This window comes from Elgaria multicarinata, chromosome 1 (assembly GCF_023053635.1).
Source record: "Elgaria multicarinata webbii isolate HBS135686 ecotype San Diego chromosome 1, rElgMul1.1.pri, whole genome shotgun sequence".
In the NCBI taxonomy this organism is placed as follows: domain Eukaryota; kingdom Metazoa; phylum Chordata; class Lepidosauria; order Squamata; family Anguidae; genus Elgaria; species Elgaria multicarinata.
In genome coordinates, this window is record NC_086171.1 from 170312640 (window position 1) to 170334099 (window position 21460).

At 42.1% G+C, this 21460-nt stretch overlaps 1 protein-coding gene across 2 annotated transcripts in view; it reads right to left on the bottom strand.

Annotated features, from left to right (window-relative positions):
- PLXNA2 (plexin A2) overlaps window positions 1-21460 on the bottom strand; it is a 498241-nt gene that overhangs the window by 149833 nt on the left and 326948 nt on the right. The window contains exons 10-11 of one of the 2 annotated variants that reach the window (XM_063142969.1): window positions 6879-7079; window positions 1020-1116 (exon numbers count right to left, since the gene is read on the bottom strand). In XM_063142969.1, the coding sequence (XP_062999039.1) occupies window positions 1020-1116; window positions 6879-7079 (298 nt within the window). Of the gene's footprint in view, window positions 1-1019; window positions 1117-6878; window positions 7080-11600; window positions 11989-12425; window positions 12525-21460 lie in introns of those variants that run through there. The other variant, XM_063142979.1, reaches the window with a different exon arrangement.

A 21460-nucleotide genomic window follows, 5' to 3' on the forward strand; every position in this document is an offset into this window, starting at 1 on the left:
ACATTCTAATAAAACCATCTTGAAGTATTAAGGCTTACAAGACTGAGCACATTCAAAACGAGGGTCAGGATCTCTTTTGAATAGGTAAACTATTGCACACTGTGGAATAAATTGCTCCCTCTCTCTCTGATTTAGTGGCTTTTTCTCTCTCTCCAGGTATTAGTAAAATGTACCAGCCAGGATGTAACCAAAAGCATCACTCAAGAGCTATGGGCAAGGTCAGATAAGGTCTTTGCTTGTGTACAAGAGTTTGGACAATGGGGGCGTATAAACCCATCTCCATCCTGTTGAACCTTTCTGCAGATGTTCTTAGATATTATTTCTTCCATGCCTGATTTGGACGACAGTCTTCAAAACCTCTTTGTTTAGTTTCCTCCACTGATTTCAACCAAGAAAGACCTCATTGAAAACAATGTCTCCATTCCCAGGGAGCCTGGCAGGACTTCCAATATATCAGGTTCCATAGTAAACTTCAAAAGCACTCAAAGGCAAAACATAGCTCAGATGGGAACAAACGGGAACCCATTAAATGGATGTCCTGACTGCCATAAAAATGAGACCCTTTAATGGGTATTCATTTCATGGAGCAAACTTGTTGTTTTCACAGGGCTTGTTTTGGTCTGAACTGGCACAGATTTGGTTATATTATAACTGACTCTGATAATGTGTATTTTTCTAGACATTGCACCTGTACCAGCAGCTACCACAATATGGCTTTTCTGGTATATTAAGTATAGATTTACCCTTCTAAACTGAACTACTTTCCCCAACAAAAGGAAATTATCAATCAACCAGAGTTACATGTGTTGATCTCGTTAATGGTTAGATGTAATTGCCACCCCATGTTTAGAGGTGTTTTTTTTAAGACTTTCAAACATCTAGCTTTTAAGTGAAACAGTATTAGTATTATTAACAGAATTATCTCCAATGGATGAAAACAGAATCTCAATAAGACTACCACCTAGCCCAGGATATAAATTAGTAAACAGACATCAAAAATAAAAAAGGGACATCTTTACCTTTCAAATCCTCTGGGTTGTCAATAATGAAGTTTCCATTCCAAACCACAGCAAAATCTACTGCTAGGTTACTGATGTCCATTCCATCATAGAGATACTAAGAAACAAGAAAATAAAACATATTTATGAAGATTTTCTGTGTGAAAAGTAAAGAGCCATTAGGCTGGACATTTATTATTATTATTATTATTACTATTATCATCATCATTATTATTATTGAGGTTTGACAATACACAGCTTGGGAAAGTGTGAGAGAATCTGAATGACTGGCAATTTAAACATATATTTCCATCGTCTGCATGGGGAGAGACGCTGTGTGCCATAGACTCTATGGCATAGAGGGATAATTAATTGAACTGACAAACCTGGAGAGAGGTAATACATTAATTATCCAATTCATGCAGACTGTTCTCACCACTCAGTCCTTGGGTTTGCCAATAAAGCCCCATCACCATTGAAAGAATTAATTAGATGAAAAAGATAAGCTTACATTCCTATTGGAAAGTCACAACAGACTCCTCTATATGGAAACATGCCATGGTATTCCATGGAAGTTACATGGAAATATGCTACTCGACATGCCATGTTTTAGGCAGTATAAATAGAAATACATGGTTTTTTTAAAAGGATTTTAATTCAAAGATTACTTCTTCGGAGCTTGCTGGGCTGATACGGACTGCAGGTTTCAGTTTCCTTCAACCAGCTGTGCCATCATAATATGTACTAATAATGAACTCATTCTCTTAAGTGCTGATCTGTATGTCACAAACAGCAATGTTCAGGAAGATGAGGGGAAAATCAGCAGACTCAGGGAAACCAAAAGTTTTGCAGTACCCAAAGACTTCGGGGGGGGGGAAATTAGGAGGGGAAGAAGCCCTGAACACCCCAATGAGTACTGACTATGGTCAGCAGCCACAGAATATTGTGCATCTGTTGGAGATGAAAAATAAATAAACAGAAAACTGAAACTCGGGCATCCTGGAAGAGGGAACTGCTGGTTGAAACCAGAAGACTCCATACTGGATATTTTGTTGCAGGTCCCAGTTGTTCTTTCTATTAGCAATGATCAGGAATGAGTGCTGATCCTTATGTAGCCAACTACATCACCCAAGCACAAGAGGGAAGTCTCAGGAGGTTCAAGGAAATTCCAAGGTCAGAAGTACAAAAACCCACCCACCCACCAAAAATGACTCTAGGGAAAAAAAATAAGAGGGGCATGTCCACCTGACGCCCCTCCCTACAACCAGTTCAATATGGATTAAGTATGCTCAGTAGTCACATAATGTTTGCTGACCGTCAGAGGAGAGTGGACCAGTCAAAGAAAAGGGTGGGGGAATGGAGCAGGTATTCTAGAAGAAGGCATGAATAACTGACTAGAACACGGATCAGGATCATTTCACACTGCAACAATTTGTTGTAGGTTCCGCTTTCAAGAATTCTAATGGTATTCCAGTGCTGGAATTCTCTTGTCTGTCTAATAGGAGTATTAGGAAATGTGCTTTATGATGTCTCTTTGGATTTCTTGTGGTAACGTAATATAGCTCTACATGGAAGAGAAAGAAAGCTTATAACCCATCTAGCAAGTCCTTCTCTTCCCTTGCCTAATGAGGTCTATTCCACAAATTTCTTTTCCAAATAAGAAAGTTAAGCCTATTATCAGAAAGAGAGGGAGGGAAAAAACACCTGTGTATTTTATAACACATTCTTTGCGGCCCAAGTGTCTTTTTAGCTGCAGAGACACTGATCAAACGGATGCTGCTTGAAGTAGCTTTGACATGCAGTTAGGGCCAAAAATACCACAGGGAAAGGGAAACCAGGGAAGGAGAGAGTGGCAGTACAGTGTCAAAGACCGAAACTCGTGGACTGCTGTAGCTCTTAAGTATACGACCCCCTTTGCTCCCTTCCATCTCTTTAGGAAGTTGAAACTACAGCTAAGAAATACCTTCCAGAGACCACTATAAATGTCCAGGTAGGCCAGGATGTTCCTGCAATTAAAGTGGCAGTTTAAACAGGCAGATGAGACCAGCTCATCCAGCTTTCTGCTGCAGGTGTCACGAAGCCTACCCACTAGTAAAAATAATATATATCTTAGACCCAGGGTTGCCGCCAGCACTGGAGATCTCAGACTATGCTGACATGGTCAGGCAGGATAAAACAATTACTTATATGCACACTTCAAACTTGAAAAGGAATCAAAGCTCTGGACTGTTTCAAAGTGTGTACACATGCTACTGGCTGCAGTGAAAGTGATCATCACTTGTAATGTCTACAAGAGATTTCCATTGTTTGCTTACATGGAAGTACTATCCATATAGAAATTACATAGCCTCTGGTATTTTCTACAGCCTTAAACATATGGAAGTAAACTCCATTCAACTCAATAGGACTTACTTTTGAGTAGTCACACATAGGATTGTGCTGAAATAATCACATGGCTTGGGATACTTTTATTGGATCAACTGGATGTTTGGTGGCCTTTTGGCTTTACAGGATTCACCTTTAGGCTTCTCGTTTATATTACTTTTGCTCTGGAGGCTAGTGCACAAGCACCACTGGTCAAAAAGAACCACTGTGAACAATTAAAATGTTTGCAAAAATGCTAAGCGACCAGCTGGATTATTCCCATGTTTAAAGAAAAAAGATTCTGTGTAGTTGTGGCCTCTACACAGCAGCAATGGCAGGATATTTTTCCCCTGGACTTTGAGTTGCAGTAAATGCTGATTGCCTTGACTGATCTGATTAATTCCAACATCATTTATGTCAGCTTGCACAATCCAGTAGATTCGTCTTACCAAAAACCCTGTTTCAGAGCCAGGTTGCAGCGGTATCCTTGACTGTGCTTATTTAAGGGAGACTATTTTTCTTCCGACCTTCCCTCTCTTGCTCATCCCTGCGCTTTCCACATCTTCTCCCAGCAACAGGCAGCTTTCCAGTATTACACATTCTATCAAGCTACTGCGGCCTGGAATTTGACAGCTCCCTGATAAGAGGCCTGCAATTCTCTTTATCTCTCCTGTGTGAATTAGCTTTGCCTTAACACCTTTGTCACATCCCTGCACCAACTCCCCCTTTCCTGACCTCCCACAGTCACAGACGGGGAAGCTGACAGATAAAAGATCTTCTCTGGGGCCAGGATTCTAATTAAACACCTCACTTGCCTGTAGCACATTCCCGCCTGGAATTCAGGATTAGTTTAACCCCTGGTTTTTGGTTTCATCTCCCAGAATATATGCTTCCTGGCGCCTTTTCTTCTATCATCTCCATTTGCCTCATTCGTAGCTCCGCCATCTAGGTTGGCAGTCTCTTCAGTACTTTGAACACCAATAAACTTGAACACGATATTCCTCCAGTCATCCAGGATCATAAAATATATTTCTCATGTATATACAGGGGGAAAATGTTTAGAGGGGCTCGACAGAAAAGCTAGAATTGTTCCATGTAACAGCTTTCCATGTCATTAATGAATGAGAAGTCCTGATAAATCGTTACAAGAGATAAATGCCCCATACTTACTACTCTTGGGAGATATGAATTTCTAAATATTTGTTTAATTGTCACGAATAAAAATGAAAACACGGAACTTCTTTTCAGAGCATCCAACATAGCTCTGAAGCACACACTGAGTTACTGCTCCCACTCTCCCCAGAAACACCTGGCAGCAGCCATTACATCAGGCTGAAGCAGAGGGAGAAAGCACAGCAGGGCCTTCAGTAGCAATGCTAAGAATCCACCATCATCAGGCTCCTCCCTCTTCCAACTGTCATCTGGCAGGAACCATAACATCAGCCACCAAAGAACATCACCCAGCTGCTAAGGGACTGCAGTGGCAGCAGGAAGGGAAGGGTTTTTCCATTATCCCTTGATTGCTGCCATGGTATGGGATAGCAGAAGCACCAGCTGGCCACTGAGAAAACCTCCACAAGAAGCCTAGAACATCTGATTTGTGCATCTGGACTTGGTGTGGACAGCATGAAAAACCGCCAGCCACCAGGGCAGCAGCTGGCTCATCACAGCAGCTGGCCCATCAGGGAAGCCAGGAGAAATATTGATATTTCTGTCATTGTCCTCTTATGGATGCCTCAGGCACTGCCATGGTGGAGATTAAAAGAAGATCAGCAGTGTCTACTAACTGACCATTTATGATCCTTTAAGCTATCTTGTGAAGGCAGTGTAACCTGAAAGGTGGTTACACATCTTTAAAACAAACAAACAAACAAACATACAAATGTAAAATGGGGAGGGGGCAGAGGAGAGAATGTACAAGTCTTACAGATTAGGCAAGTTTCTCTCTGTTGGAGTTTTGTATGAATGAAATGACCCATTATCCTGAGGTTATTTATCAAGTTGCTTTAACCACCATGGTTAAGCCAGAAAGCCAGGCCATGTTCAGAAGACACCTTAAACCACAGCTTTAACCATGGTGAATAAAGCAAAAAGCCTTATGGTTAAAGCCACCGTGGTTAAAGCCATGGTTTAAGGTATCTTCTGAACACAGCCTGGCTTTCTGGCTTAACCACCATGGTTAAAGCCATGGTTTAAGGTGTCTTTTGCATGGGCCCTATATGGCTTACATCTCTCCTATATAATTTATTCTATCCATATAAGCATCTCTCCCTGGTTCTATCCTTTAGGGAGGAAAACTACTAATTTATCAGGAACAGAACCTCTTCCCTGGTGGTGCAAAGTTATGGAATGCACTCCCCCAAGGTCAGCTTGTGTTCTTCCCTATTCTCTTTTTGGAGGCATTTGGGAATTAGTTGGAAATGTTTGCTGTTGCTTTAATGTCATTTTAAATGGTTGCCTTATACTGTTTTAATTGGGTTGATTTTCTACTTTGTATTTCAGTTTTTTGTGTATAAAACCACTTTGTGAAGAGCTTCGTTGAAACACTACAAATATTGCAAATAAATTTCCTCCTCCTCCTCTCCTCCTCCTGTGGTCTCTTTTTTATTCCTTCTCCTCGATGTCACGCTTACTCTGATCAAGGAAGCTCGTAGTCTTGGCTTTATATTTGACTCCTCGCTCTCCTTTACTCCTCACATCGAGGCAGTAGCTAAATCCTGTCGTTTCTTCCTGTATAATATTGCCAGGATTCGACCATTTTTGTCTGTCTCTTCTGCCAAGACTCTCGTTCACGCACTGGTTATCTCTCGGTTGGACTACTGCAACCTTCTTCTCTCTGGCCTTCCTTCGTCTCACATCAGTCCGCTGGTCTCTGTCCACCACTCTGCCGCTAAGATCATCTTCCTGGCCCGCCGCTCTGACCATGTCACTCCACTTCTGAAATCTCTTCAATGGCTTCCAATTCACTCCAGAATCCAATATAAACTTCTCCTGCTGACCTTCAAAGCTCTTCACGGTCTAGCTCCTGCCTATCTCTCCTCTCTCATCTCACATTATCGCCCCGCTCGTGCTCTCCGCTCCTCTGATGCCATGCTTCTCGCCTGCCCTAGGACCTCCACTTCCCTTACTCGGCTTCGTCCTTTTTCTTCTGCTGCCCCTTACGCCTGGAACGCTCTTCCAGAACACTTGAGAACTACAAACTCAATCACTGCTTTTAAAACTCAGCTAAAAACTTTTCTTTTCCCTATAGCCTTCAAATATTGAGTTTGTTCTGACTCTATACTGTTAGCTTCTCCCTACCCGGTGCCTGTTTACACTTCCCTGTGCCTGTTTGCATTCTCCTTCCCTCTTTATTGTTTACTACAACTTATTAGATTGTAAGCCTATGCGGCAGGGTCTTGCTATTTACTGTGTTATCTGTACAGCACCATGTACATTGATGGTGCTATATAAATAAATAAATAATAATAATAATAATAATAATAATAATAATAATAATAAACCCCATCAACTTACCGAGCTATTCTGGCATTGGACACTTGAGCTGTTGAAACGAAGAGCAGGGACACGATGAATCACACCTTGGATGTTGAGGACACACTCATAACCACGCTGGCCGGACTGAGGCTGAGGTAAATTCCTAGCCTTAAGTGTGATGGGTTTCACTTCACCAACAGGGATCAAAATCTCTTCTGTAGGAAAAAGCTGTGGGCAATCCTGGAAAATATATAAAAACACATACAGAGATATTCAGATAAGCCACCATGGGCATTTTGTACTCCAGATACATTTGGATGGTCTTCTATGCTTGGGTACATATGAGAATTGATATCTCACTTTTGTTTGAATTACCCTGTGGAAGGACCTTAGGGTCTAAAATGTGTTGGTGATTATTTTTTAATAAACCACACCTCCGTTTTCACTCCTTTGCCTCTGGCTTTTTTGGCTTTCTTATCCTCCAACAACCCAGAACTACTGGGTTGAATGTCACACTAAAACAATCCAAGGACAGAACCTCAGTCAGGAAGTGGGAGCCAGCACACTCACTCGCTCCTTCGTTCACAACAACCCCCCTGGATTGTTGTGATGACAGAACAAGGTAAAAAAAGAAGAAGAAATCAACCAAAGGCCTTTCTAGTCCAACAATATCCTGCTTTCAACAGAGGCCAACCTGATGTTTCTAGGAAACCTACAGCAAGTTATGAAGGTGACAAGTCTTCCCCAGCTGCCCCTCTTCCACATGTAACTGGCACTAGGTTAAGACCTTCCTCTACTCTCAGGCGTGTGTGTGTGTGTGCTGTCTTACATATATGCATATATGTAAATGCTTTTGTATTGTGTACAGTATTGTATTTGTAATCTTTGTAAACTGCCTGGAGAGCTTTGGCTATTGGGCAGTATAGAAATGTAAGAAATGAAATAAAATATCAACTCTGTGTTGGTGAAGAGGGAAACTGCCTACAGAGATCCAAAATCATCTCTCCCCCCCTCCACCTTTTTAGGTCTTATTCATTTATGCCAGGGTTGGGTAATTTGTGGCCCTTGAGATGTTTTGGCCTACAACTCAGAGAATCATAGAATAGTTGAGTTGGAAGGGTCCTACAAGGCCATTGAGTCCAACCCCCTGCTCTATGCAGGAATCCATCTCAAAGCATCCCTGACAGATGGTTGTCCAGCTGCCTTTTGAATGCCTCTAGTGTGGGAGAGCCCACTGTAATGATTTTTTAAAAAATAACTTCCAGTGCTTTATAATCAGTTTCAACAGTAATTTCTCTACCATATATATATTGATGGAATCTAGTACACCCAAATACAATAGCCAACATTTCTTTTTCTATTTGTGCATATGATTGCTGACACTCATTCACTGCCTTAGAAGCATATGCCACTGGTAAACCTCCTTGCAGCAAAACTGCTCCCAATGCTGTACCACTAGCATCTACTGATACAACCACAGGTTCATTAACATTATAATATCTTAACACAGGAGCTTTTGTTAATATCTGTTTTAATTCATTGTATGCTTCTTCATGACTCTGGGTCCATTCAAACTCTACCTCCTGAGTTAGAAGTTGCCTCAAATTAGTTGTCAATGTAGCAAGATTTGGAATGAATTTAGCCAAATAATTGACCATGCCTAAAAATCTCTGTAACTCCTCTTTATTTTAAGGACTTGGCATTACATTAATAGCTTAAATTTTACCTCTATCAGGTTTTATTCCTTCTATAGTTAAAATATGTTCCAAATATTTTATTTCACTCATAGAAAATTTACATTTATCTTTGTTCAGTTTCAAATTTTTTAATTTACGTCTTTCTAGAACTTGTCTAACTCTTTCATCATGTTCTTGTGTCTTTCCCCATATCAAAATGTCATCAATGTAACACACAACTTCTTCTAACCCTTCAAACACTTGTTGAATGGCTCTTTGATATATTTCAGGAGCAGATGAGATACCAAAAGGCATTCTAGTAAATCTATATTGGCCAAAAGGTGTATTAAAAGTACATAGTCTGGAACTCTTTTAATCCAGTTTGATCTGCCAGAATCCATTACTAGCATCCAACACAGAAAACACTTTTGCACCTGACAATTTACTAGTAATTTCGTCTGTTGGCAATTGAAAATATTCTCTCCGGATTGCTTTATTCATATCACTTGGATCCAAACAAATTCTTATTTGATCTTTACCAGGTTTGTCCACAATTACTATTGAATTTACCCATTCAGTAGGTTCTTCTACTTTAACAATTACACCAATTTGCTCCATTCTTTTAAGTTCTTTATCCACCATTGCTCTTAACATAACTGGAATTTTACAAGAAGCGTGCACCACTGGTGTTACCTGTGGATCCATTTTAATTACATATTGACCTGGCAGACATCCTAATACCTGAAACACATCTTCATATTGTTTAGATATTTCTATTCCTTCCTCTCCTTCTAACAAATTTACTCTTTTCACTAAATCAAATTCAATAACTGCTTTTAAACCCAAAATTGGTTGTGCTTCAAAATTTACTACTTGAAATTCTAACTCAAATTCTTTCCCTTTATATGTAAATTTCATAACACACTTCCCAAATACTTCCAATCTTGTCCCTGAATAGGTAACTAATCTCATGTTTGATTTCTGTATGGCAACCAACAAAAGTAATTGAGCTTCATCAAAATCCTAGATCATATGTGGTGGAAACGCAGGATGAAAGGTTATATAGGAGAAATAGAAAGGACTTACAAACGTCTGGGGAAAGGATGAGTGAGGAAAGTCATGATAGGGAGAGTGAGAAAGAAGGTGGTGGAAGTGTAAATATGGAACAGAATGAAGAAAAAAAGATGGAGCTGGAGGAGAAACCAGTAATCACATCTAGAGGAAAAATTGTGAGAAAATCTCTAAGATTTGGGTTAGAAAATAGAAAAAATAGAAAAAAGGAAAGATGTAATGATTGTGTGCTGATTGGGTTAATTGACTTGAGTGAGTGTTCTAGTGATTTCTATAAATGCATTCACCTGACATGGGAGAGGCAGTTTTTGTATGTATCGTGACTCACTTGAAATAAAAGTTATTCTTCGGATGCTGGCTGTAGGAAGTTCTTCAGATATATAAAACCATAAATACTACACCCACGACATCCCTAGGGAATTGGTTCCATTGTCATATTGCTCTAAGAGTCAGGAAGTTTTTCCTGATGTCCAGCCAGAATCTGGCTTCCTGTAACTTGAGCCCATTATTCCATGTCCTGCACTGTGGGATGATCGAGAAGAGATCCTGGCCCTCCTCTGTGTGACAACCTTTTAAGTATTTGAAGAGTGCTATCATGTTTCCCCTCAATCTTCTCTTCTCCAGGCTAAATATGCCCAGTTCTTTCAGTCGCTCCTCATAGGGCTTTGTTTCAGACCCCTGATCATCCTTGTTGCCCTCCTCTGAATGCGCTCCAGCTTGTCTGCATCCTTCTTAAAGTGTAGTGCCTAGAACTGGGCACAATACTCAAGATGAGGCCTAACCAGGTCTGAATAGAGGGGAACTCCCATGATTCCGCACCCTTAGCTATGCTGGCTAGGCCTGATGGGAGTTGCAGACCAAAACATATGGAGGGGCAAAATTTGCCCAACCCTGATTTATGCCCAAATTCTCCTGGGATTATCTCTTTTGGTGACCTAGGTGTGGAGCCTGTGGCTCCCCAGATGTTGCTGGACTACAATACCCGTGATCCCTGAATTTGGGCATGGGTTTGAATCTTGTGTGGGCCACAGATTTCCTACTCCTGCCCTAGAGCAATTTTAAAATTAAGCCTGGAAAGAAATAAACCAAACCTGTTATCATAAACATAAATAAATCGGATTTAGACAGATAACCCATCAACCTTTTAGGTAGAAAAGAACATGCTTCTTTGAAATGATTTAGTGAGTCAAACAAATGGGTGGCAGGCCATTTACTATTATGATCAAAACTGAGGTTGGTCCAAGAATGTATTTTTTTCTGAAAAATCAGGGGGAAAGTTTTAAAAGAGTTTTGTTAAAAGAAGGATGCATTGTATTTAGGGCTGAAATAAAAAGGGCTTTTGAACTGACAAATACAACTTTTGACAAATATGTTGGTTTAGCATATTAATCTGCTTTGAGAACTTCTTTTTCATTTGTAATACTTTATTTCATTTAGCTGCTTCACAAACAAGAAAGCCAAAATATATAATTCATAGCACTCACAACTTTCAGAATAAATCACTCATCCAATTACACACTGTGCCCTGCAGCATGATTTGTTAAGAGAAAATAACAACTCTTATATTTGCTAATTAACAAATGGAAAATTTCAGCTTATGACATCACAATTTATATAATACTCTGTTTTTCTGATGTCTCATTTTTCCCCATTAAGAATCTATAGATTTCTTTTTTAAAGGTTACACATGAAGGAGAATTTTCTGTCTAATCTACCACCACCAAATCAACTAAATTCATCATAGACAAATAGCAGAATGAATAGTCCATTCAAATTGATTTTTCTTTTTGTTCCTGTTTGGAACTCAACTTTTAAAATTTTTCAATATGAAGCTGAGAATCTTAAATTATACATGGGTGATACTATAATATGGATGGGGTGGCATCGATCCCCATCCTTTCTCCAAATACCTCCTACCAGCTGAGTTGTGCTACACTGGCAACTCACTGGCCACTGACCCCAAACTCATCAGGCACCCTGCCCACTCCGCTCAGAATGGTATCCTGAGGCCAGTTGAAGCCAATTCATAGAAGCGTGGGGAAAAGAGATCTCTGTCTGTCTCTCTCTCTCTCTCTCTCAACAAAGACACAACACATGTGGCAGAGTCAAAGCCTTTATTGAACAGCATCTAAAATTAAGTGGAACCCTAACGTCAAAGATACATGTGTGGGGTTGCCAGCCAGTTACTACAGCAGGGCTCCTGTGACTCCGACAGGAACTTGATAGACAGCAGGGTAGCAGGCGCTGCGGTCCTCATGGCACCAGCTCCATGGTTGGCATAGAGGAGTCTGCCTGAAGCAGATCAGTTGTCATCTCCATGGAGAAATAGACGGGAGCATCCTGGTCACTGCTGCTGTTCATGGGATGGGCCTCGCTACTGGTCTGCCTGGAATGGGATGTATCTGTGAGAGAGTGAGGGTAGACACAGATGGAGAGCAATGAGCAATAGTCAGCAGCTGCAGCAAATTGCCCCCTGGTGCATAGGAGGTGCATGGGGAGAGGGCAAGGAAAATGGGGAATTGCAGTGGAGCTCTGTGGGTGTAGTGACTGCTTGTTCTGTTCCATGCATCTGGGCTATGACCCTGCAAGGCAAAAGTGATCATGACTGCTCGGCCAGCAGTTACAGTGGCCTGGTCTTTGCCAGCACTTGTTACCAGCATATAGTGATGAGCGCTTCCCCTGTGTGGGAGACACTGCTCACCACTGTTCAGGAGGTAGTGGTGGTGGTAAAGAGTATTAGAAAAATACAGACAGGACACAGTATTGACAGAGCAAAGAGGAAGGCAGGCATTTGGAGCACTGATACTTTGGAGCATGTGTTTCCCCTCCCATTGCTTACCTGTGTAGGGTGCTCTGTCCTGGCATCCCCAGGTTTTGGACTGGAATGAAGTTTGGTGTTGAGTGCCTGGTGTCCCAAGGTGAGGTACCTGTTAGGGTTCTAGGAAGAGAAGTATTAGCAATGTGCTCAAGTTACGAGGAGTGTTTTAGTGATAGGCTGTTTGTGGAAAGTGCTCCCTTTTTGCGCAAGGTGCCCTTTCTTCCTGTTTCTCAACACCAAAGTTCACCCTTGTGAGTTCTAATGTGAATGACATGGGTCCAGAGAGACATCACCCCACACTGCACACCAAGGGCATGTCTACACCATGCCTATATTCTGGGATCATCCCAGCATCATCCCTGTGCATCCAAATGACACACAGGGGATCCCAGGAGCAGGCAGGGTCGATCCCTCCATTTGCCTGGGATAATCCTTAGGATAAAAATGCAATAACTAACTAATTAAATAAATAAACAGAAAGGGCCCAAGTCATCTGAATTATGGTCTCCCAGTGTGGAGATTATATATTGCGAATGGTGTGCTGTGACTGGGTGTAGAGTTACACAACATCCTATGTCATAGTGACATGGACAGTAAAGTTGTTGATGTAAGGCTGCATTTTTAATTTCTCCCCCACCCATTGCCAACCGTTGAAATCAACAGGAGAACAAATATTGTTCTAGTACCAGGGCAGGGGTAAAGTTACACTGTTGATAGGAGTGGCTTTTGGTCTGTGAAGAAGTATAGGAAATGGCATGAATGTGCTACCCATTGTCCCACCCATGAGTCTGCTCTGCCCTGTGTTGGCCATTCCACCAGTATAGCTTTGCCAGTGGAATAACTCAACTAGTCAAGTGTTCCACTGGTGTATCCTTTGTTCCATTTCAGTATTTAAAATTATGCCAGTGTAGTGGGACTTCCTCCAAATCCTACAGCTCCTCAGCCAGCAGAACTCAAGTATTTCATTATGCCTTATATATGTTTTCTCCTAGACCTCATTTGCTAAAGGCTATAGTGCTTCAGCTTCTTTACAAGCTCCGGTATGGATAAATGAGGAACAGATGTTTCCCATGTGGGGAGAGCCAGTAGCTTTACCCTGCTATTTCATAATCCTTTTTATGGCTCTTCTGAAATATATTTAATTTTAATTTTAAGAGGAATTTTGTGCAGATTAGTAGTCAAATAATTTTTGAATCCTGTTGTGGAAAAGGCATTCTGTCACCAGGGGAAAATGGCCTTACTTCCAGGCAGTGACTTTATAAACCAAAAGAACTTTGAATTCTGCAAGAAACAGACAGGTAGCCAGTGAAGCTGTCCTAACAAGGGAGTCACATGAGCTCTGTAACCAGTCCTGGTCTTCAGTCTGGGCACAGCATTCTGGGCCAGCTGAAGTTGCTGAAATACAATGAACACCTGTCATAGGTACCATCTCTTGCAGCTACTACCCATTATGCTTTGTTCTTGTCTCTTCACAGACAGCCATCCAACACCCAGAGAGTCAAGGGTGATGCAGTAGTTAGGATTGGGGAGAATCTGGGGTTCAAAGCCCCACTCAGCCATAAGGCTCACTGGGTAAACTTGAACCGCTCACTATTTCTTCACATAACCTGCCTCACAGGTTTGTTGTGAGAATAAAACAGATTAAAGTGGAGAGAGAACCAGGTACAGAAGCCTTGAACTCTTTAGAGGAACAGTGGGATAAAACTGCAATGACAATAAATAATAGTATTTCCCTTACGCAGTGCCAAGCAGACAACAAGCAATGCCTACAGCTGCTGCAATGACCTGTGATAAACCAGCTACTTTCATGTTTGGCTGCCATCCCATTTGTCCTCTCAGGGCTTATGGGTATTTGCATGGCAGGCAGTAATGAAACATGTGAAGTTATAAGAAAAATTCCTCTTCTGGCTGTCATGCAGCTTTCTGAGGTCCAGGAGCCCCTCCAACAGGGGTCAGCAACTTAGTCTACAACTCCCATCAGCTCAAGCCAGAATGGCCTATGGTGAGGAATCATGGGAATTGTAAGCCAAAACACCTGGTGGACCCCAAGTTACTCACACTTGCTCTACAGGAACGAAAACGTTGGCAAGCCCTTTTCTACTACGTTACCACTATTGATCAGATGGCTGTGAGAATGCCATCTGATGTAATATTCTTATGATAGTCAGTCAGCAGAAAGAGTAACTTTCCCACCCCTTGTTACTCATGGTGAGGGGCTCATGCCGGAAAAGAGCAGTAGATTCCTCACCTCCACACCTTACTAGGGCTCAGAGTCTACATCTTCCTCCTGACCTTGTGACTGGAGCACCAGCAGGTAGAGATGGGGCTGCAATTTGTTCAGATCACATTTTAATAAGAAGCGACTTAATTTACATTTCCTGAATTAACCCATGAACCAGAATGCAATTATCCTTTAGTTTTTACACTTCTCCAAATTTTGCAATGCAGTTCTCTGGCTTAAAAACACACCCCTGTACATAAAAATGTATACGTTAGGAAAGAAGTTGGGGAAAAAAAAACAAAATAAAAAAAATCAAACGCTGGGGATGATGGTGTGCAAAAATGCACATATTAGGAGAAACTGTACAAAAAAGCATGGAGGTTTTCATGTGGCTTTCAAAACTCCCAGTCTCAAATTCTTGTGGAAATTGGGATGGAACGAACATGTGCTTGTAAAAGAAGTAGCAGCAAATGCTATAGAAAACAAAACCGACAGATTGATCCATCCCTACCAGCAAGGGAAAGGTGAGAGATCCCAACAGCTCGATGTCCTCTTAACCGTCCAATAATTACTGCTACAATGATAAACTGAGCAGGGATCTGCATCAACTAGTAGGAAGAAGATGATTTCTAACAAGGCCTGCTGGGTAAATTGTCAGCAGATACTGGCAATGAATTAAAAAACCAAGGAGGAGGCATGACTGGATGGAATATGAAAACTTGGCAAAAATGAATTAGAGACAGGCAGCCCATGTAGCACTCACTCTGGTTATTGCATTGCACATATATATTTCCCCAACCCCTCTTCTTGGAGGCCTGTAGCAAGTGACCAGGCTTGGGGCCACTTCTATGTTAAATCTGCACTGTTGTACTGAATCACGACTCACGACTCTGTGCAAGCCACTTTCATCTGGATCTGTATGTCTGGTTGAGAGAAAGGGGGCATGTCATAGCCTAGCCTCCTAGGAGATGGCAAAAACCCCATTTTGGGACTCTCCTCTGTCTATTCTGTGGAGCAAGGGTCCTGCATTCAAGACCTGCTGCCTCCATCTAAACAGGTTGTTGCTGGCAGAGTGCTTTGTCACTAAAGTGATTAAAAGCTAGACTCTGTCTTGGGGAAGTGACGTTTACAGGGCACGGGACTGAACTTTGAGCTGCTGTATACCACTGCATTGCTCTTTTCGCACTGAGCTACAAAGCAGCTCACACAGATTTCTCCTGTGACCTTGCTATTGTTCTTTCATTCTTCTTTGTCCATGTGGCTCCTTTCCCAACCCCTCGCCAAAAAAAAAAAAAAAGACTTAGGGCCTTGCTAGACCTACCTGATAATCTGGCCGGGAGTCAGGGCGACGGCGCGCTGCAACTAGCGCGCGCCGTCGCCCTTTTCCACACGTAAGACGCGATGGGGCCAGGGGAAGCCCCATCGCGTCCGCCATTTTGTTTCCCAGTTAAAGGGCCATGTGCGCAGGAGTGCACCGCTGGACAAGGTAAGTGATTTTTTTTAAAAAAAATAAAGGCCCCCCCGCTCCCCCTGCCCCTGATTCCCCCCACAATGCCTGATGCCCCCCCTGCCCGCTCGCTCATCCTCCCCCCGTCCGCCAGGCCCGTCCCCATCCCCGATCTTCTTCCCCCCGCTTGCCAGGCCTGTGCCCACTCTTCTCCCCCTGCACCCGCTTGCCAGGCCCGATGCCCGCTCTTCTCCCCCCACCCCTGCTTGCCAGGCCTGTGCCCGCTCTTCTCCCCCCACTTGCCAGGCCCGATGACTGCTCTTCTCCCCCCGCCCCGATGCCCATGCCCGCTCTTCTCCCCCCGATCTCTCCTGCCGGGTCGGTCTTTCCCCCGGCCCCCATCTCCCCCCCATGATTCCCCCCCTGGCCTGATGGGCACAGCGGTCCTATGGAGCGCTGTGCCCAGTCCGTGGCTTCTCCCAGCTACTCGTGAGTAAGCGAGCAGCCGGGAAAAGCCACGGAAGTTGCTAGACTTTCCGCAGCCCCGACCTGAGGCCGGGGTTGCGGAAAAACCAGGCCATAAGCGAATCCACTTATCCTGGTTCAAGCGAGGTCTTAGCCTGGTCTGACCCCGGAATCCCCTGTGCATCATCTGGATGCGCAGGAGGGAGACCGGGCCTCACACCGCGCTAAGGCCTCGTCTAGCAACAGCCTTATTCCCCTCGCAGACAGCAATACAAACATGCTGTGTGCAATGCGATAAACATTCTCTCCTCAGTTGGGTAAATCTCTTTCCAGTCCACGTCACTTTTGCATGTTTTTATTTATAATTCTGTTTTGCTTCTACAAAACACATATTTAAATGTGTATTTTCTCTCAAATGTTTGATATGTTTAAACTTCTGAGAATTGTGTTTAAACTTCTGAGAATATTTGGAGAAGCACGAGGTGGATAGCCAAGTTCTGATCAGCGCATTCACCTGAGTGGTGTAGAGCAAGGTCACTTTGCATAGGAATCCACAAAGACAGAATTCCTCAAGCATCCCAGCAGGACCCCAGAGTTCTCCTGGGGGACTGTGGCCTATGGACTCTACATGCAGGGCTCATAATCATTGGGTGGTGGATTTGGCTGGTTATGACAAGAATTGTGACGCTTCCTTCCCTGTTTTGGCCCTGGCTTTCCCTAAGAAAAATGTTGTTTACAAGCTGCGATTGCCTGTGCTTCGAATGGCACTGACATCCCAGAACTGGTGACTGTAGATGTCAGTTGCTGTTGTCCTATCCATTGGGCTATGGGAGGCTGCTGTTGGGGAAGGTGCCATGGGCTTTTCCTGGGGGATGCGCTTGTGAACTGTGTGTGTAAACTAGGTCCTTGCTATCACCACACTGACCACATTAAGCTTTACATGTATATAGCTACTATGCAAGTATCCAATATCATAATCGGTGGGTTGTTACAGAGTTTTCAGAGTCCCTGTGGGAACGGCTGTCAATTTTGCTCTAATGGCTTTTGTTTCTAACTGCTATTATTGTGCTTTCTGTTTCACTCTAAGAGTACATAGGATCACACTATACTACATGTTAGCCGTTGCATAGTGGGACCATGGAAATAGCCTGTCCAAAAGATTCTTGAAGTTGACACAGTTATACACAAAAAAATGTTATCTGTTGTGTCTCTTGTAGGTAGACAGTGGGAGAGAGGATTAGAGGGTGGGGTAATAGAAAAAGACTGTGGTGCCAGTCTGCTATCATATCCCTTATTGTCCATGCTACTAACTAACATGGATTGCAGTTATTTCTTTCATTTTCTTTTTAAGACTATTCAAAATAAACTATTGCGGCCATAGGCATGAAACTTACAGGTATCTCACTATCCTTTGATCTTTTAAAGTAGGGCAAGCAACTTCAGGAATTCTCAGGGGCATTTTCGCCCCCACCCCCACCCCACTTGCAGGAGCTGAAAATGAAGGAAAAATTAAAAATATTTTTTAAAAAAGGCATCCTGAGCTACTATGGAGCACCCAAAAGGTTAAAATTAGCTTGTTTGCAAGCTAATTTTAAAGATTTTGGGACTTTATGGAGCCCCAAAGGATGAAAATCAGCTTGCAAACAAGCTAATTTGATCATTTTGGCAACTGTAGCAACTCCAGATGCCATTTCATCCACACACACACACACAATTTTTAAAAAAATATTTTGGGACCCCCTGAATTTTGGGGGGCTTCATGTTGCCCGCCTTTGTTTTAAAGACCCACAACATGAAATTTAAGATTCTGTGCTGTTTTGCTGAAATACATCAAGTTATTGTTGTTAAGGGTCAAAACCCTGGTTTGTTCCATAGTATAGCCTTAGCATTTAGGCCTTGAAAAGGAACAATATTATATGGGCCATTATCTTCCTGGGTTAGTCTTTCAATAGATCTGTGGAGTGATGGGGAAAAAAGCTTCTTCCTAGGGCAAAGGGGGTGACAATTCCCTTTCCTTTGTACCCTCAAGCTAAATCTGTAGACTGCTGAGTTGGAAATGTTGGTAACAAAAAGAATTTCTGTTATTGTTAGATACAAGGAGGATAAAATTGAGTTCTTCTCATAGCAAAGGGTTCATTGGGAGAAAAATGTCACATCGGGACTGTAGTGAAAGTAAAGAGTCAGTCAGACTGAGTAGACTCCACTCAAGGGACAAGAGAGAAACTGTAGGACTTTTCTGCTGTTTGACAGCTTCAGTGATTGCATTAACAAAGGGATCGAAAAATGTGGAGGGATAAGCTACATGATGTCACATCACCAACTGCACAGGGCACATGTGGGTATTGCATTGCTACTGGCCATTTTTACTGAATTTATCAGATGAGTGAATGAAGTCACATAACCTGTAGGGGCTTGTGGAGAATACTGGGTTTGCTTAGGAGAGGCATACATTATGGAGAGTGCTGTTGGGTGTTCCTATGCTGCTCCTTGATGTCATGATTTATATTGGCTTTTCTTTTGATTTTTGCTGGCTTCATCTTGTTGATTTTGAAGTCGTTGACTGGAGCGCAGCCCTTTCTTTACAACTTGCCTTCTTTCAGGCACCTTTCAGGCACCATTAGCTAATTATGCTCATTGATAAATGTTAACCTAATTAGCAGGTTATCTAAAATTCTGCTCTCTGTGTACAATGTGGATGGCTCCATTGATTTCACTAACATAATTCCTAATTTATAGTGGATAAATCCAAACACGAATGTGATCCTTTGGAATCCTGGAATAAAAAGACAAACTCCAGTAGTAGCCAGAATGTTTAGTAAATGCTGAATTTCTGTTCATCTTATCTGTAGTGTTCTTGTTGTTGTTTTTAAAAAATCCAATTTGTTATTATATATTGTTGTCTGGCCTTTCCTTTGCAAACAGACTAGTGCATTTCACCATGAAGATTAAATATTACTAATAATGTAAAATGCAGTTTATGTCAGCCAATTTGCTTTGAATAAATATGCCCCCTTGCACATGCAACCTCAGCTTTATCTCATTAATGCCTGCAGTTCTAGTCAACATTTTGCTTTAAAATATAACCCACCCTCTGTGATCTTTCCCAAAATACAGGGCTGCTAATTTCTCTTACCTTGTTGCAAATCTCCCTGTTGTCAGCAGCTATTGAAATCCTACTGACCACAATTCCTTTAGTAAATCAGATTCACAGCTGTTATTTAACAAAATGCAACCTCCTTCGATAGGACAAAATCACGAGAAAGTGTATAGAAAAGACTAATAATATAAAAGGCCATGATTCCAATGCTGTTGAGTAGGGTGACCCTATGGAAAGGAGGACAGGGCTCCTGTATCTTTAACAGTTGTGTAGAAAAGGGAATTTCAGCAGGTGTCATTTGTGTGCGTGCAGCACCTGGAGAAATTCCCTCTTCATCACAACAATTTAAACTGCAGAAGCCCTGTTCCCTTTTGTATCTGGTCACTCTAGTATGGCTAGTGCATTTTTAGCAAGAGAAAACAACAATAAATGTTTGAAGCTACCTTTTAAATGATTGGCAAAAACAGGAAGCCTAATGGTTTTGTTTTTACCATACCTCCTAGAGTGTAATATGAATTGATGCAGCTTGCTTTCTCTCTGAGTACTGGTATTCACCACCACCACAAACCAAACAAGCTTTTAGTATGCCATTGTGTGAAAAACTACATAAGGATCCCAAGACGGATCTGCACATGATAGCCAAATCAATGTTTGGGTTTCATGTATTATATTATTTATTTTTATTCTAATAGCTTTTTTGCATTTTCAGGAACGTTGCATGTTCATGAGCTACAGTCCAACATGGCGGCCCAGTTTGTATGCAACAAACCAAGTTTTATTTTTTAAAAATTTAATTTAAAAACTGGATTCCAACTCTGGCTTGTTGAAAGAGAGACAAGCCAGAGTTCTTTAGCCACTCCCACTGTCAGGAGAAGACAAGCAGGAAAAATCAAGCAGGAGCACTCAAAGTCACAGTGACTAGCACACTGACTTGTTCACAACAACCCAGTGGGGTTTTTGTTTGTTTGTTTTAAAACACCTGGGTTATTCTAAATATACTTTCATAAATTAGATTACTCCTGGTATGTGTCACAGAATGAAATGTTAATTATCTCTGTAAAAACGTTAGGACAGATATTCAGAATGTCTCTGTTTTATACACTATGTACACTATTTACGATTTCAAACCAGACTTCATTGGAAATCCTCCTAATATTCTAGTATTCAAAATATGGACAACATTTTGAGAAAGTATATTGTATTTGTGCCAAGAAATGTATGGCATAGCTCCTGTCCTTGTATATATCATTAATTGTGGATGTCAGGACCGCCTGCTTGACTGACTCTTCCATTTGCTTCAATACAGTGGGGTCTCCATAATGTTCTCCCGTTCCACCGAAGTGCATGGGCAAGACCTGGTGGGCAGGAAGATGGGTGTGCTTCCTGGACCGTTTGGGCAACAGAGTCCTTGTATCCATAAGAAAGAATGGAACATGGTTCTGGTTCAGAAGTACACGGTGTATCTCTAGTTTTAGTAAAGACCACAAATCACTGAAACCCCTTATGTACATACCAGTGGTTGCACACCGGGCTCCTGAAAGCCTTTCCTGTTCAGCAGCCTTGCCTCTCCCCACACCCAAGCTGCATGCTGCCTTTCAGTCTTGGAGAATTGTAAAATATTGCTTGGTGGTTCAATGGTACTCAGGAAGGAAAAGGAATGCTTAACAGAGAGCATGGCAAAAATCAGAAGCACGTGCATTGCTCCTTCCAGTCCACAACTCTCAAACACTGCCAGTCTAGTAAATTAAAATGAGATACTGATACAAACAGTCTTGTGGATGCTCTGTCATACGTTTTACATAACATACATCTGAATTCATATTAAG